This window comes from Pygocentrus nattereri, chromosome 29, assembly GCF_015220715.1.
Source record: "Pygocentrus nattereri isolate fPygNat1 chromosome 29, fPygNat1.pri, whole genome shotgun sequence".
Taxonomy (NCBI): Eukaryota; Metazoa; Chordata; class Actinopteri; order Characiformes; family Serrasalmidae; genus Pygocentrus; species Pygocentrus nattereri.
The window spans coordinates 8,392,473-8,408,490 of NC_051239.1; the positions used below are offsets into that span (position 1 = coordinate 8,392,473).

At 41.5% G+C, this 16,018-nt stretch overlaps 1 protein-coding gene across 1 annotated transcript in view; it reads left to right on the forward strand.

Annotated features, from left to right (window-relative positions):
- Positions 1-2,503: 2,503 nt before the first annotated feature.
- Positions 2,504-16,018, forward strand: part of nr6a1a (nuclear receptor subfamily 6, group A, member 1a) — a 27,774-nt gene continuing 14,259 nt past the window's right edge. The window contains exon 1 of the mRNA XM_017719699.2: positions 2,504-2,543. Coding sequence (XP_017575188.1) covers positions 2,528-2,543 — 16 coding nt within the window. The 5' untranslated portion in view covers positions 2,504-2,527. The remainder of the gene's footprint in view (positions 2,544-16,018) is intronic.

The window sequence follows — 16,018 nt, forward strand, 5'->3', positions numbered from 1 at the left end:
TCTCTCTCTCTCTCTCTCTCTCTCTCTCGCTCGCTCGCTCGCTCGCTCTCTGTCTCTCTCTCTCTCTCTTGCTCGCTCGCTCTCTCTCTCGCTCTCGCTCTCGCTCGCTCTCTCTCTCTCTCTCTCGCTCTCGCTCTCGCTCTCTCTCTCTCTCTCTCTCTCGCTCTCTCTCTCTCTCTCTCGCTCGCTCGCTCGCTCGCTCTCTGTCTCTCTCTCTCGCTCTCGCTCTCGCTCTCGCTCTCTCTCTCTCTCTCTCTCTCTCTCTCTCTTTTGCTCTCTCTCTATATATATATGTACACTTGGTTTCAGTTTAGTGCATTTTTATTTTTAAATAAGTATTTTTAGTACTTTGGAGTATCAACTGAGAAAACGATGGGAAGCAAATGTTTGTGGTGACTGTTGTAAAGACCCAACAATCCAAATGGCTCATTGTAGGATGTGCAAGTACAGTTGTATGCAAAAGTTTGAACACCCACAGTCAAATAACGGGTTTTGTTGATTTTCTAAGTGACAATTCTACGGAAAATTTCTACGCATTTTAATGTACAATTACTGTTTATTTACTGAATTTAACATATTGGAAAATAAAACATCTAGCATGTACAAAGATTATGGTCCATATGTTTTATTTATTTTACTTAATTTTTTTATGTTCCAAAAAAAACATTGGATTTGACCAGCGTTGCCCAAACTTTTGCAACTGTTGAACCTTTTGCCCAAGTTTTGCAAGTAGTTAGGTCAAGTTTGAGGTTCCAGCAGCGACAATTTACCCATTTTGTTTTCCCAAAACGTTAATTATTAATATGCAAAGCTTTTTTTTTTTTTGGCATAGCCATTTGTAGCTGTCCTCAAATGTCCTGTTATGAGCTGAAGTAATTAAATGCGTTTAGCTTCAGAGGCAGAAGAAGCTGGAGGGCCAAACTGGGCCGAGAGTGGACAGCTGCAGCAGAAACTTGAACCCTCTCCTGCCTTCATTCATGCACCGCCACACCCGGCCCTCCCAGCCTCTACATGACAAAGTGCAGCTCAGCACTTCTCCTCCCCCTCCCTCCCTTTCTCTCTCTCTCTCTCTCTCTCTCTCTCTTCGCTGACTCGCCTGTTGCATTTGAATGTGAAAAGCCTCTTATGTGTAACTGACTAGCGGTGGGGAGGACGGGAGTGGTCATCTTTTAGCGTGTGGCTAATGCTACCTGCCTGGAAATGGACTGAAGTGAAGCATTCTGGGTGGTTTTGCTATTTAGTGGTTTGAGTTTCAAGCAGATCCTTTCCTAAATATGTAGAAAAAGGCTTCTTTAAGTGACTTTTTAAGTTATGGGAGAATAAGAACTTCAGAATTCATAAGAAAAGATATTGAACTGTAAATTGATGGTCTCACTTCAGTACATCAGTGCTGTGATATCAAAACCTCATAACTGGTACATTTGTTGAGATTTTAATTGCTTTAAATCAGTTGAAAAGAGCAGCTGATGTTCACATATTGTAAACATTGTGGGAAGAGTGGACTATATGGTCTGAAGTGACCAACATTATTCTACATTAAACGAGTTTTTTTCCGTCTGATTTTGGAGATTTTGATTGGAGGTTTTGCTGTGACTACAGTGATGCACTAATCCTTGTGAAACAATAAACAGTAAAATTTTTTGAGTCATAAAAAAAATATTATTTAAAGGCATTTTTTTTCTTCTATGTGCAGAATGCAAATGTTTGAACAGCCCCAGTCAAACTGCACAGTTTGTTAATTTTCTAAGTGAAAATAATTGAATACGTCTACTACAGAGACACACTGTACATTTTAACGCACAATCACTGTTTATTTGCTGAATTTAACATGTCGGGGGGGAAAATACGTAATGTGGCCTGGGTTATGACATTATTTCATGTTTTATTTTTTATATTATTCTTATATTTATATTATATTTATTTCCATATGTTAAACCCAGCAAATAATTAGAAAGTATGCACTAGAAATAGCGAAGAAAGATCCATATATCAGTGCGTTCTCTTTAGCATACGACTGTAGCTTCATTTTTCCTGTCCTATTGCGTCCAACATCGAGAGCTCTTTGGTGGCAGAACGGCTCAATTTGGTTGTGATAGTGTCTCTGTATGTGAGGCATTAACTTCTGCCTGTCCGTGCACTTCGCCTGGCTTTGAAAATAAGAGAGAGAGGGAGAGAGGGAGAAAGGGGGGGTCTGTATTGTTCTACTGCAGGGGAAAAATAGGGCTATCAGTTCCACTCAGATAACCCCCCACAACGTCATTGGCCCTCTGGCCACACCGTGACCCCTGGGGCCTGAACTGGGCGGTCATGTGACCAGGGCTGAAAGTGACCAGCAGAGCTGTGGTGGGAGGAGGAGGATCAGAGGGAGCCGGAGCTGGAGAGGAGAGGAGAGCTCAGGAGAGAGAAGGGAGAGAAAAAGAGCGAGAAGAGGCAGAGCGAGGGGAAGGGTGAGAGACATGAGGCCTAAGCCGCTCACCAGGAGGATACATGTATGAATGAATGGCAGAAAGATTGGAAGAGACATGAGATGGATTCATGGGAAGGTAAGAAGGAGAAGGAGGGATGATGGAAAGAATGAATGAGCTGTTGATTTTTTTCACTGGGATTACTCTAAAGCAGGTTGGTGGCCTAATGTATAGATGTACACAGTATAGCTAACAAGTAGCCAAATGAAATAAAACGCTTTTTTTTCTTACCAGTATGTTTAATTTAGTGGTCATTCCTGATGCTCTGAATGCCCAGTTTGCCTAATGAAGCTAACAGCTGGTGGGTTTAGCAGCACAGGTTATTTGTTTTGTGGCAAACATCTGTGAATGGCTTTATCTTTATCCGTTTGTCTAGCATAATTAAAATGTAGCAGTAGTAATAGTTAAATGAGACTGAGGTCTGCGCCATATGGTCTTTTTCCGTAATATACATTGTGAGAAATGGAGTGCATCGGCGCTGTTGGAACAAAACCTTGTGTCTTCAAAATGGTAACATTACAGAAGGAACAAACATTCTTAACTTGTAATGAAAGTTACTGTAACCATAACCACCCCCCCCCCCCCCACCACAGAGTCATTTGGGGCAATTTCTGTCGGTCAGTTCATGAAATTTGAACGTAATAATAAAGATAACTGCTTTTCAAAATGTGCAAAAAAAAAAAAAAGCCAAAATGCATATACAGCGTGTTCGTGCCAGGGATGATATGTGGATAAACGGTAGTACAGTATTAGCAAAACGGCAAAATAGAATCATATCAGCTTTCTGTTACAGTCAATGTCACCTAGCGATGGAAATGTGAGCCTGTGAATAGAAACAGAGGAATAAATGTTCGAATTAACATCGTTCTCAGGTATGAACTCATGTAGGAACAGTCTGCTGGGCTATGTGGGCACACTTTGAGTAGAGTATATAATGCAAAATGACTATTACGTAACAGTTGCATCACAAATAGCCGTGTCTGCAGTAATGATGACGCTATCTTTGTTACTGAAGGCTGAGTAAACACTGTAGGCCCATGGGCTGCTGTGCTATCAGTAGTGTTTTCTTAGGGTCATTCTGTTTAGCATTAAGTGCTATTGTGTTAAGCTGATTGTCTTAAGGTGGTGAATTGTATAATAGTGCATTTACGTTCTATATTATATGTAAAAAGCTCAGTAAATGTAGTATTTTATGACGGCGAAGCCTCGTGTTGTGTAATAATAGTGAGCTGTGCTGGGGTTGTGCGTGTGTGTGTGTGCTGTGTGGTATGCAGGCTGTGGCCCATCTGGAAAAGGTTTTCTGTGCTGAGCAGGCAGCTGTGTTCATGTGACGAGGAGCGGGGGTCAGCGGGACCCTTACACTCATCTGGTTAAACCCCCGACACGCACACAAGCCCCTGCCCCCTCCTACTGTAGCCCAAACTTCACCCCTCATTCCTCCCAGTTTTATCACTTTGACTTTTTGGCTCCTCCTCAGCTGATCATAAAACCAGTGTCGTAACATTTGCTCAGGAAAAAAACAAAAAAAAGGAAACGACCAGAAATCCACATCGGCGCTGAGACCAAGTTTGCATGGAAATGGTTTTAGTTGATGTATTTTATACAGTCTTTTTTCTATTATAGAGCCTTTATGTGTAACAATCAATAAAATAGGCTGTTTAAAGTTGAATCGTCCTGAGCCGCCCGCTCTCCTGGCCAGGCTGGGAGCTTCATGTGAATGTTCTCATGAAGAGAAAAGAGCCAAGTACAAAATCCAAATTAGCTTTGAAGCTGGCTTAGCGTGTGAGTGGTTTAACCCCTTCAGCCTTCATATCGTTTACAGAATGTATAGTACTCGACAGTTTGGCGTCCTGGAGTTGAATCGTCCTCAGATGCCGACCGAAGCGGTTGGGCTGGCCTGATTTTAGCTTTTACACTGCTGTGTTTTATGCTAATATGCTAATTGGCGCGTGTCCTTCGTGGCTAGCTCTGTTCTTCGTGAAGCGAAAATCCTCTTACTTTGCGACAAGAAGAGCATCTTAGAAGTAGAAATGAGATGCAGCCTATTATAAAACCTTTTTAAAACGTTTTTAGAATCATATTCAAGAAAGAAGAATCAACAACACAAACCCGCCTTAGCTCTGAAGCTAACTTGAAATTGGTTTATTTTCTACAGCCTTCGTATCATTTACAGAATTTATTATAATTGACGTTGCTTCCTAAAGTTGGTTCGTCCTCCGATGCCGGCTGGATCGGTTAGCCTGACCTAGCTTTTCAACTGCTGTGTTAGCTTTATGCTAGTCGACGTGTTCTTCGTAGCTTGCTTCGTTTTGTGAAGCCGTGAAGTGAAAATGTCCTCACGCTATGACACGTGGTGCGTCTTACGATTGTAAAAGCAGGCTGACGTCGTTTGTTCAGCTCAAAGAAAGAAAGAAGAAATCGAGAGCAAAAATTCTGATTAGCTTTGATGGTAATCGTGCAGTGGTTCTTTTACAGAGACGAATTTTCCCATCGTCTTTTGAAAAAATTCTAAAAAATCAACGTTAGTCTTTCCTGTCACCAGCTGCGCACCCGACCCGCCAGCGCTGAAGTGATATTAGCTTCAAACCGCTGTGTTAGTTTTATGCTAATTTGCATGTGTTTTTCTTGGCCTTCTCTGGGTTTGATGTGAAAATGTTCTCACGTTGCAATATGAGGTGTAAAGCACCTTCCCCTCGTTTGATGACCCTGTCTCCCTCTCTCGCTTTCATTTATTCATTGATTCACACCTTCACATTTGTGAATGAACTCTGCTGAAGACACGGAGCCCACCTCGGGCTAGTTTTGGGACGACATATTGAAGCGAAAGGGGGGGACATACCCAGGATGACTCTGAGCTGGGTCGTTTTTCAAGACTGAGCTTGATTAAATTAGAATCACTCTGGAATACAGGAGGACGGCTTGATGAGGGTGAAAAATCATGATCATTTTGGTCACTATTAAGATGAATACTTTTAAGATTAAGACTTTTAAATCCTTGAATTGAATAGTTTTATCTTGTTTTCGTGACCACTGGAGGCCAAAATCATAATTGAAAAAGAAATTAGATTAATCGCCCAGCCCTGTAACATATTTTGATTCTTGAGCCTTTTTTAAATATATCTAGCAAAATGCAAGGACGCCGATATACGACAGCCAATGTTCATCGAGTAGCCAGTGTTACTGAAGCCCTCAAGCTGAATGGAACAGCTAATGCTAATGATTAACATGAGATTCTGAGAGGTCTTTTTAGAGCACCACCATTGCTAGTAATGATGTAAATAGACTAGTAGTTGTGCGCTGTGGCTTGAGTTGCATGCCTAACGTAACCCCTTTCCGGTTGTAAACTGATCTGGCAAGGCTGGTGTGGTATTAGCCTTTAAACTGTGGTTAGTTTAATGCTAGATAGAATGCATTCTTCATCACTTGTGGAGGGTCGGATGTCTAAATGTTCTTATGTCATGATATGAGGTGCATCTTAATATCTTTAAACCAGTGTCCTGACATTTGATCAGCTCGATGTAATAGAAAGAATACAGATTACCTGTGAAGGTTTTGAATGGGTCGAATTGGTGTATTTTATTTCATACAGCCTTCATATCATTTACAGAATGTATAATTGACATTTAAAGCTTATCCTCATTTATCTGAACACTGGCCACATTAACATGAGATGCTGACCCATTTATGTTTATATACGGACACTTTAGTTTTCTTGAGTTAAAGAGGCTGCAAATGCTATCACATTGTGGCCGTGCTTGAATATGGCCGAGGGTGGTATGCGAAAACACCATTGTGTTTGTGTACGTGTTTCAAAAGGCTACAGTACGAGGCTTCTCCTCCACTGCTAATCCTATTGAGCCTGCGCCTGGCCCTGCTCCTGTGTTATTGTTAACAACAAGGGGGTGGGGGGGCCTCTCAGGGCTTCTTTGCATCCTTTCCATTCCTGTCTTTCTTTTCCACCTCTCCCTTTCCATGTTCAATCTGTGTCTCTTTCCTCTTTCCCTTCCATTTTTTTTCTGTCCTTCCTTCTCATCCGTCACTCTTTCAGGCAGGAAGTCACCTCTCAGTGGCATCTGGGTTGAGGGAGGGGTGAAGGGTGGGGGGGATGAAGGGTAATGTGGACGCAGTGCGTGTGCCTAGTTACGGGGGATGGGGCTAAAGCCTGTGTGTAGATCAATAGCAGTAGGAGAGGTCAGTGATCTGAGGTTCTGTAAAATTGGTCTAAATTTAGGCCCAATGAAAACGTGTCTGGATGGACGGCACAAGCCAATTAGACGAGTGGACTGCTTAGGTCACCGAACAGTATGTGTTTTTTAGATTTGCGCTACAGTGCAGTGATATTGAAGCTTCACCCACACAAACAGTTGATACCCCTGTGAAAACAGGCATTATTTTGACATCAGGATTGATTGATTTTTTCTTGTTGGTTCCTCTCCTTAATTCATTACTGCTTGGTGCTTTGAACATGAGCCTTTTTTTTTTTAGCTTCAGGGCCATTTCTGCAGGTTAGATAAGGTAATCTCACCGACGGAAAGCTTTTATTCAACCTTTAGCACATTTACTTGAAGAAAATCAGTCTTATTTTTTCCACTTCAGTGTTGTTTATGCTATATATTTCAGCGTAGCATCTATTCACGTATCGTGTGAGTGGAGACCTTGCATAGTACTCTGTGCATCCTTCACTTTATGAAGCTTTATCATGTGTCAAGATACATCGGCAAACTATAGTTGAAGTGTGTTTTTTGTGTTAAATCACAAAAACACATCATTTTTCACACCATCAGTTCAAAAGCGTGAAACGCATTCACTTTGGCCTTCGTATAAACCTTCTAATGAATGACGTTTTGAGATTTTTCCTTAAGTTAAGTAGACTTTGGCCAATCAATAGCGCCCCACAAATACAGAAATTCCAAAGCCACACATGAAAGGCTTTGTGTGGCATCAGCTTGGAATCCAGGCCCCATAACCCTTCTTAGATAAGGACTACAGAAAAAAGGGAAGTTTAGTAGGAGAAACTGGCAGGTAGAAGAAGAGGTTATCTCAGAAATGGTCGGAGATCAATTGACTAATAGCAAGACTCATGATATTTGTTCGCATTTCAGGGTTTGATATGTTTTAACTGCTGGTGGCCTTTTTTGATTTAATATACCTTAGTATAAAAACCACACAGCACCCTACAGCGCAGATGATGGAGAAGCAGCTTTACTGTGGGTGACCTCTGCAGCAGTACTTATTCATGGGTTTCTTGTGCTCTTGGCAAAAAGTGGCCGCAGCTGTTTTGTTGAGAGAGGATGCAAAAAAGGGCCTCTACATCATCTCCAGTGCAGCCTCAGCACTTTCACACATTTTCACAGTTTAAGCAAGCCAGCATGAGGCTAGCCTACTGACAAGGCAAAGGTAAACATTTTAAATGGCCTTAAACCAATGTATGCGAAGAAGCAACCTACACTTTTATCAGTATGCTAGCAGGTATATCAGCAAAGGCCAAACGCATCAGCGCTGAGTTAGTGGTGGATCTTGGCGCCATTAGCAAAGGCTAAAGACTGGTACTTAGACTGGGTGAGAGAGCTACAGTACACAGGGCAAAATGAGCTGGGGGTTGGAAGAGGAGGTCATTCTTATGCGAACCTGTTTGTTTTCCCCGTTCATTCATTCATTCGTTTGTGGTTTGGGCGAGTTTCAGCTAGCCAAAGCTGAGAGGATTAGTCTTAGAGTCTAGGACAGGAACTGTTCAGGCCTACCAAGACCAGACCAGACCAGATTGATCAGAGGCTTTTCAGAGTCAGACAGTAATAAATGAGCTTAATAGTTTGGTATTCAGTTTTTTTAGTCAACTTTTTGAATATTCTGTTAAGCCCACATGGAGTATGTTAGCGAAAATTTGCATTTTTCTCAGTCGGCAGTTTGATTAGCCCCAAATTTATTTTCCAGGGCAGTTTTGGGAGTTTTGAGGAAACGTGATGTGTGTTAATTTACGGGATATTTTCACCTGTGTGTTTTACATTTCCGGGTGAATTTTTTATTTTTTTATTTTTTTGTCTCTATGTCGTTCTCTATATATCAAAGTCTGTTGTTACCTTAAAGTGGTTTTGAAGCTGAAGCGCATTGAAGGGTGAGATTGAATAAACTCCAAATGAAGGATGAACTAAAGTGAAAGTGCCAGTGATTTGAATGAGTGAAAAAATATATACTAGAAGACTGGGGGAGGATGCTTGGGGAAGAAAGAAGTGCTGAAACAGTGGAAAAGTACAGGAGAGATGAACCCCACCACACACACACACACACACACACACACACACACACACACACACACACACACACACACACACACACTCTCGCTCACTCGCTCACTCAAGCTGGGTTTGATTCTAATGGAAACAAAGACAAAGCCCTTGGAGAGCACCCCCTCCCCCTAACCATCCTGCATTCTTTATCCACAGTCCTCCTTGTAGTCAACCTAACCTCTGCTTCTTGGCCTCCATCTTGCTGTGGACACATGGAGATAATCTATATTAAATAAATCAGCATACATTAAGGTTAAGATGGGTAGTTAAAACACCATATTCTCTGGCTATTCATTGGATGATGAGGCTATCCAGGCCTATATAATGAGCACTTCATAGATGAAGGACCTTAAGAACCTGACATTACTATAAGTTTAGCATGTGAGAGGGAAGAGGAGGAAGTGATGAGTTCGTTTGCGAGTTAACAGCGGCTTCAGTTGTGTAGAAAGTGTGGTCAGTATGAAATGTCAATGTTATTGCCTATCATGGGTATCATCTGCATTTCTAGAACACTGAACTACTTCATGATAATAAAAACACAGATTTAACCCACCTAGGGACCCGTAAATAGCAACATCTAATGTATAGTAATTACATGGTAGAGGTAGCTGATCGTGTCTCCTTCTAAATTTAGTCTGCAGGCTAAAAAAAAACCCAAAAACATTGTACTCATTGCTTCAGTGCTTCCGTTTCGGTGTTGGATTTTTTTTTTCCAACTTCAGAAACCTCAAAAAAAGCTAGATATCGTGATACATATTGTGTATCGCAAAACTGTCTCCAAGCACTGTGATGTTACTTTTGTTTTTGTCCACCCGTAGTAGAAAGCGCTGGACTGCTCCTGCTGAAGTTTGGAATGAAACCAGGCCTGACCTCAGGGTAACAATGCAAGATTTAATAGACCCAACAGGGGGTCTTGGCACTATGTGTGTGTAGGGTGGGGGATACACAGCTTAAGGCTAAGGGAAGGGTTTAAGATGTGGCAGAAAAGCTGGCTTTTATATTCCCCCTCCTACACCCAACCACAGCAGCTTTTCTTTTCCACACAACAACATTTGGGCTCTGAAAGTCAAAAACACCTGCGGTTTATTTAGTTTCCAATCAAAACGGCCATTAAGTACAACTGTTAATTATAGGGACATTTCTGATTAGATGTAAGATGATACACTTGCGAAAGGAAGGAGAAAGTCAAAGGAAAAAAAGTTTCTGAAACAGAAGTTCAGAAATGATTAAAAGATTTCTTTGAAAAACTGAAATCAAGTCCCCCCAAAAATAATGGAAGCTTTAATTAAGGCAAAAGGTGGATGCATTAAATGTTAAAAATCTATATCAAGTTTTCAGCTTTTTTCCTGATAGTGAAAAATGAATAGTTCATGCCATTTAGACTGGAAATGAAAGAAATAAAGGGGCTCTGACTTTTGCTCAGTACTGGAGAGGACAGTTAAGAGACTGTAAAATATTTCTCCAGCTATGATATAAAAGTGGTCCAGAATGACCTGAGGTGTCATCTTTTAAGTTGCCTTTACAGAAAGTCATGTTTTGAATCTCTACTGAACTGGTAATCTCTGCATCGGTGAACGTGAGGCTGTGTGTGTGTGTGTGTGTGTGTGTGTGTGTGTGTGTGTGTGTGTGTGTGTGTGTGTGTGTGTGTTTGAGTGACAGGGCGGGCTGAGACGGAGGCGGGGTGTGTGAGGTGACGCTGTGGGATCAAGTGGATGAAGGTGTGAGGGAACTCCAGGTTTATAGGGTGGCCATGCACTTGAAAGAGAGGGTGACAAATTTAGCCAATCAAAGTGGGCTGAGGTGTGAATAAAGGAAGCCAGCGTTGGTAGCAGTGTTTTCTCATTGAAGGAAGTCAGTCATTTCACATACCGTGGCCAATAATTTACGATTTGAAATGCATCCTGCATAACACTACTTCTGCTGTAAGATCCAGGCAAATGGTCTGCAGTGAAGGGAAGTCAATGTTACTGTAAAGCATTTGGGCACCTTCTCCCATCGAGAATGAAGCTACTGGAGGATTCAGCCCAGGAGAATGTTACACATTTCAGCTTGTGGTTACGGTGTTTTAATGAGTCATATAGGACTGAAAATAGCCATTAACGTTTTATTTCATTATAGTCAGGCTATTGGCCTTAAAATGTAATCTACGAAATGTGTGTATTGTGGTCAGACTTCCTCACAGATAGCTACAGCGTAGTGTCCCTGGCCGAACTTATTTGCTAAATGGATCTGAAGTTGAGCTGATCCTGGCACAGCTTAGCCTGACCAACTTGGCAGCTTCATGGTAAACAGCGTAAAGCTCAGTCTAATCAGGACAGTGGAGGTCTATCTGTGGTGACCTGTCCTTAGTCCATCAGCATGACCCCACAGGAAACAAATGATGGCTTAAAGCAGAATTTCTAAATTTCTGCAGAAATAAAGGGTTAGAATGTGAATAAATTCACTCGGAGTGATTTGGCGTGAAACACACCATTTTACAGAAATCGTTTACGGTGGTGGTGATGATAACCAGATGTCTGAAGAGTTTAATGGCTTAAAACGTACTTTTTCAAATATGTTCATGGCAAGAGGTGCATGCAGAGTGTTCTGAGGCAAAGTAGTCCTCAAAGAAAAGGTTTTTCAGATGTATTACCAGTTTCATTACCAGTCATTTTGGGTTGTAGATATCACCACCCATCAACCACCACTGTATAGAAATCCGTTCTTGTCTTTATAATGTTCTTGTTAATTTCCCTCTGAATTCCATGGCAATTTTAGTAATTTATGAATTACACCAAGAATACATGTTAATATATAGTGTTGTTTGATATTGATGAGGTCAGCAGTGATGGGGTGCATATGAGTGAAACCTATTCAGCATTGTAAAGCTAATACGTCAGCGGTCAGCTCTTTGTCTCGGCGGGGTCCGGCGGCTCCCGCAGGGCCAGTACAGTATGCTAAAGCTCTCAGCGCACCCCAGGCAGCTCAAAGCCTATGACATTCAGATGGTAATACCTCGAAAAGCTTTAGCAACCTCCTAACTTTGCATTTAACAGGGCAAAGAAGAGAGAGAGAGAGAGAAAGAAAGAAAGAAAGATTAATCCTTGATATGGGAGTTTCGCAGATAGGACAATTGAATAATTAAGCACATACAGACCTTTTGGCTTCTTGGAATGACTTGTCATAAAAATGTCCTTTTTATAAATGTATAGTGTAAGCTGAGATGTTATATAGTAGACACCAAAGGGTATTGTTTTGTTTGATATTTCCATTATTTTAGAACAAGAAAAAATGTAAAAATGAAAGATTATACACTGTAATTTGGATGCTTACAGTCAGATTTCAAATTTTGGTGATTTTTCAAGTGAAAACCAGATAGTAATCCTATTCACATCCTGTTCACAGAAAAAAAAAACTTTTTTCCACAAATTTTTTGTGCCTAATTTGTTTATTTGCCCAATTTAATGGCTTGAACAAATATTCCTATAATGCAGTATCACTTTTGTGCATTTTTCATGTTTCATTGTTTCCCCAATATGTTAAATTTAGCAATTAAAATGTGTTAATTAAACATGCAGTTTGACTAGGGGTGCACAAAATTTTGCATACTAATGTATATTTACAGTACATTTTATGAACTTTGAGATTCGATCATCACTTTTGAGATACGAGGCATTACGGATGTTCATTCCATCAGCTTTCTTAGTCCGTTTAGAAACATTTATGAATCCATCCATCACTCTGGACTGATTACCCAGGACTTACAGATTAGAATGATTTCACTCTTATCTGCATCCAGATTGGTTTAATATTAGTCAGAACAGTGACTCTGTGTTTACACGGTAGCCTTTACATGATTTGTTTTGGTTGCTGTATGAAAATTTCAAAACAGCCTCCTGCCTCGAATCAAAGCACGAACTCTTAACCTCACTATCAGACTAAACAATGTCTGTGCAGTGAGGGGAGGGCAAGAAAACCCTCCAAATCTTCCAGCACTCCTCTTTTTCCGGCTTTTCTGCCGCCGTGCTCGTGCACTGCTGACCCCCGGCCGGTTTGGAAGGCCGCTCTCTCCACAAAGAGGCAGCCAGGCAGCGAAGGCTTTTCAAACGCAGCATTCTGCACTGTAATCATACTGTCTCATAGAAGAGTAAATGGCATGTCAGATGGTTTGAATGGCCTGTTCTTGACTCCGCTGTAACGACGGGCCTGAGGAACTCCCTCTCCTGTGGAAAGAGAAAAGGCTCTGGGCCATGACCCTGCTTTTATGACTTGAACTCTCCATTAACGGCCTCCAGCCCCAGCAGTTGACCCCGCTGCATTCTCCAACAACTGCAGCATTTTTTTTTCCACCGCTACTCTGCCTCTCTCACTATATTTCACTCTCTATTTCTATTTCGGTCTCTGTCTTTATGACTGTGTAGAAATCTGTTTCAGTTACCAGTTCAGTTAAGGTTTCTGTCATTTTGCACCCAATATCTTCACAGTTGTCCCACCATAATCAAATGACACATACAGGAGAAGGCAAGGATAGAGGAGGTGATATGAAAATAATAGCTGAACGAATGTTACTCAGTGTTCATTCTAGTTGAGTTAAACCTTCAGTTCAACATTAAAATCTGAAAGACAGGTCCTCGCCGAGTCCTTAGAAAACCTTAAAGAAGATGAAGAAAGAAACAGCCTCAGATTGACTGCTCAAACCTAAGATAAATGAAGACATGGAAGGCGTTTCCTCTTCAGATAAAGTCTGCGTTTTGGCCGACAGGCTGGGTGAAAACTCCCCATTCAGGATTGAACGCGCGTGTCGGCCCTTTCTCTCGTCTCCATGGGGTCTGTCACTCGGCCCTGCGGGGGGATAGAGTGTACAGCAGGCCGCTGAAGGCTCAGCGAGCGGCGGCTGGAAGGAATCTCATCACAGTGGGGGGAGGGGGGGGGGGGGGGAGGTTTTGTGTTTCCGTAGCTCTGGGTTTGAACCCTCTTCCTGCCCAGTCAGCCATGACGCAGCGGCCGGCCATGAGCCAGCAGGTTCCCCTCATATGCACGCCGTTCACTGTCGCCATGGCACCCATCTGGTTAAAGCCCTTTTGTTTTTTTGAAGTTTTATAGGTTGTATGTTTGTCCTTTATAGTCTGAAGATAGGTAAGACTGACCTTGATTAAAATTGAACTAGAGCCCATTTTGAGGCCGCTAAAAATCTGGGTTTGGGGATTTGTTTATTTATTTATTTTTATAGAAATAAGGGGGGGAAAAAACTTAAAAAGCCAGTGATGTATATGCAGTACACTTTTGGTGAAGAGCTGTGTATTTAGGGTTAGGCAATATGGCAAAAACAGAATCACGGTATCTCAGTTTTTCTGAGATTTAAAAACCAGAACCAGTGCCACGTTAAAAAAATTTGATCTAAACTAAGAATACAGTGATTTTCATTTAACACTTCACATACTGCACTGCACTAAAGTCAGTTTAACAGGACTATTTATGCTCCCTTTGTAATGAAACAAGCCGTCGGTTTATGAACCTCATTCATTAATATCTTCCTAAGTTGTTTCTTAGGTTTTTCTTGAGAAAGTCTGCATCAGATTCATGACATCTTCTTAAACCATGGAACTGTTCACACCTTTGTGCTCCTGAGTGTGTCTGTAGATTCTGTTCTTACCTGAGAACAAATTCCAAATAAGAAACATTGATAATGTCAGAATCTTTGTGAAAACTGTGTAACTGGGTTTTGAAGAAATTTCTTTATCAGAATGGTTGGGGAACGAGGCCCAATCCACGGTATGCTCAGTGTGTTTTATTTATTTTGAATTTATAATTAAAATGAACTTTTATTTTGATGAGTAATACATTCACAAAAAGTATGTACTCTGGTACAATTGATTGTGCTTCATCTGTGCCATTCATTCACTCCTTCATTGTACTTTTATCTTTTTTTCTTTTAAATCACTTAGAACGTACTTTTGGTTTATCTGAATTAAGTCTAGTCCTCCATAACCATTGGGTATTGTAATATTGGTCCCATTCCCCCTCCCTGCCCTTTCCGGTACAGTGGATACAGTAATTTGACTCTGCATTTAATGCAGGTAGAGAGTAACACACCCTTTTAAATTCAGAGCTCTGAATGAGTTGCTGCTCGTGATAACACCTCCTGCAGGCTGCTCTGGCTGGGAGAGTGCAGGATGCTGTTTCAGCATGAGACAGGAATGAGAGATGAGTGTGTAATGAGTCATAATGGAGTCAGAAGGCAGTCGTGCTTCAGCTTTTCTGTCAGTTTCTTCATGAATTAGTCATGCGACAGCTCTGAGTTTCGGTTTTAGCTGTTAGAGACGAGGCCATGGAGCCTCAAGGTCTTTCAGCGCTTCAAGTGGCACAGTACTGTGCAAAAGCCTGAGGCCTCCTCCGAAAATTTCATTTAAAGCCATTTATCTGTGCATTAAGCTTTTATTTGCTAGGACCTTCGTAGTACCTTTACAAATGCATGCACATACACAAATGCACGTTAATTACACTACATTGTGATTTTGCATATATCAGTTTCTTAAGCATTTACAGACGTTAACAGTACATCTGTACATTTAATTGTTACTTTGAATTCTCCTTCAATTGTTACTTTGCACCATATTTATGTTCATTAATGCTTATTCTAAAGTTATACGGTGTATATTTAAACAGAAACACACACTTACTGCCCAGATAGTTTAATAACTGTATAGAAAACAATCTCTCTTTTTATACACATATTAACAGAACTCTCTCTCTCTCTCTCTCTGTCTGTCTCTCTCTCTCTCTCTCTCTCTCTCTCTCTCTCTCTCTCTGTCTCTGTCTCTGTCTCTCTCTCTCTCTCTCTCTCTCTCTCTCTCTCTCTCTCTCTGTCTGTCTCTCTCTCTCTCTCTCTCTCTCTCTCTCTCTCTCTCTCTGTCTGTCTCTCTCTCTCTCTCTCTCTCTCTCTCTCTCTCTCTCTCTGTCTGTCTCTCTCTCTCTCTCTCTCTCTCTCTCTGTCTGTCTCTCTCTCTCTCTCTCTCTCTCTCTCTCTCTCTCTCTCTCTGTCTCTGTCTCTGTCTCTCTCTCTCTCTCTCTCTCTCTCTCTCTCTCTCTCTGTCTGTCTCTCTCTCTCTCTCTCTCTCTCTCTCTCTCTCTCTCTCTCTCTGTCTGTCTCTCTCTCTCTCTCTCTCTCTCTCTCTCTGTCTGTCTCTCTCTCTCTCTCTCTCTCTCTCTCTCTCTCTCTCTCTCTGTCTCTGTCTCTGTCTCTCTCTCTCTCTCTCTCTCTCTCTCTCTCTCTCTCTGTCTGTCTCTCTC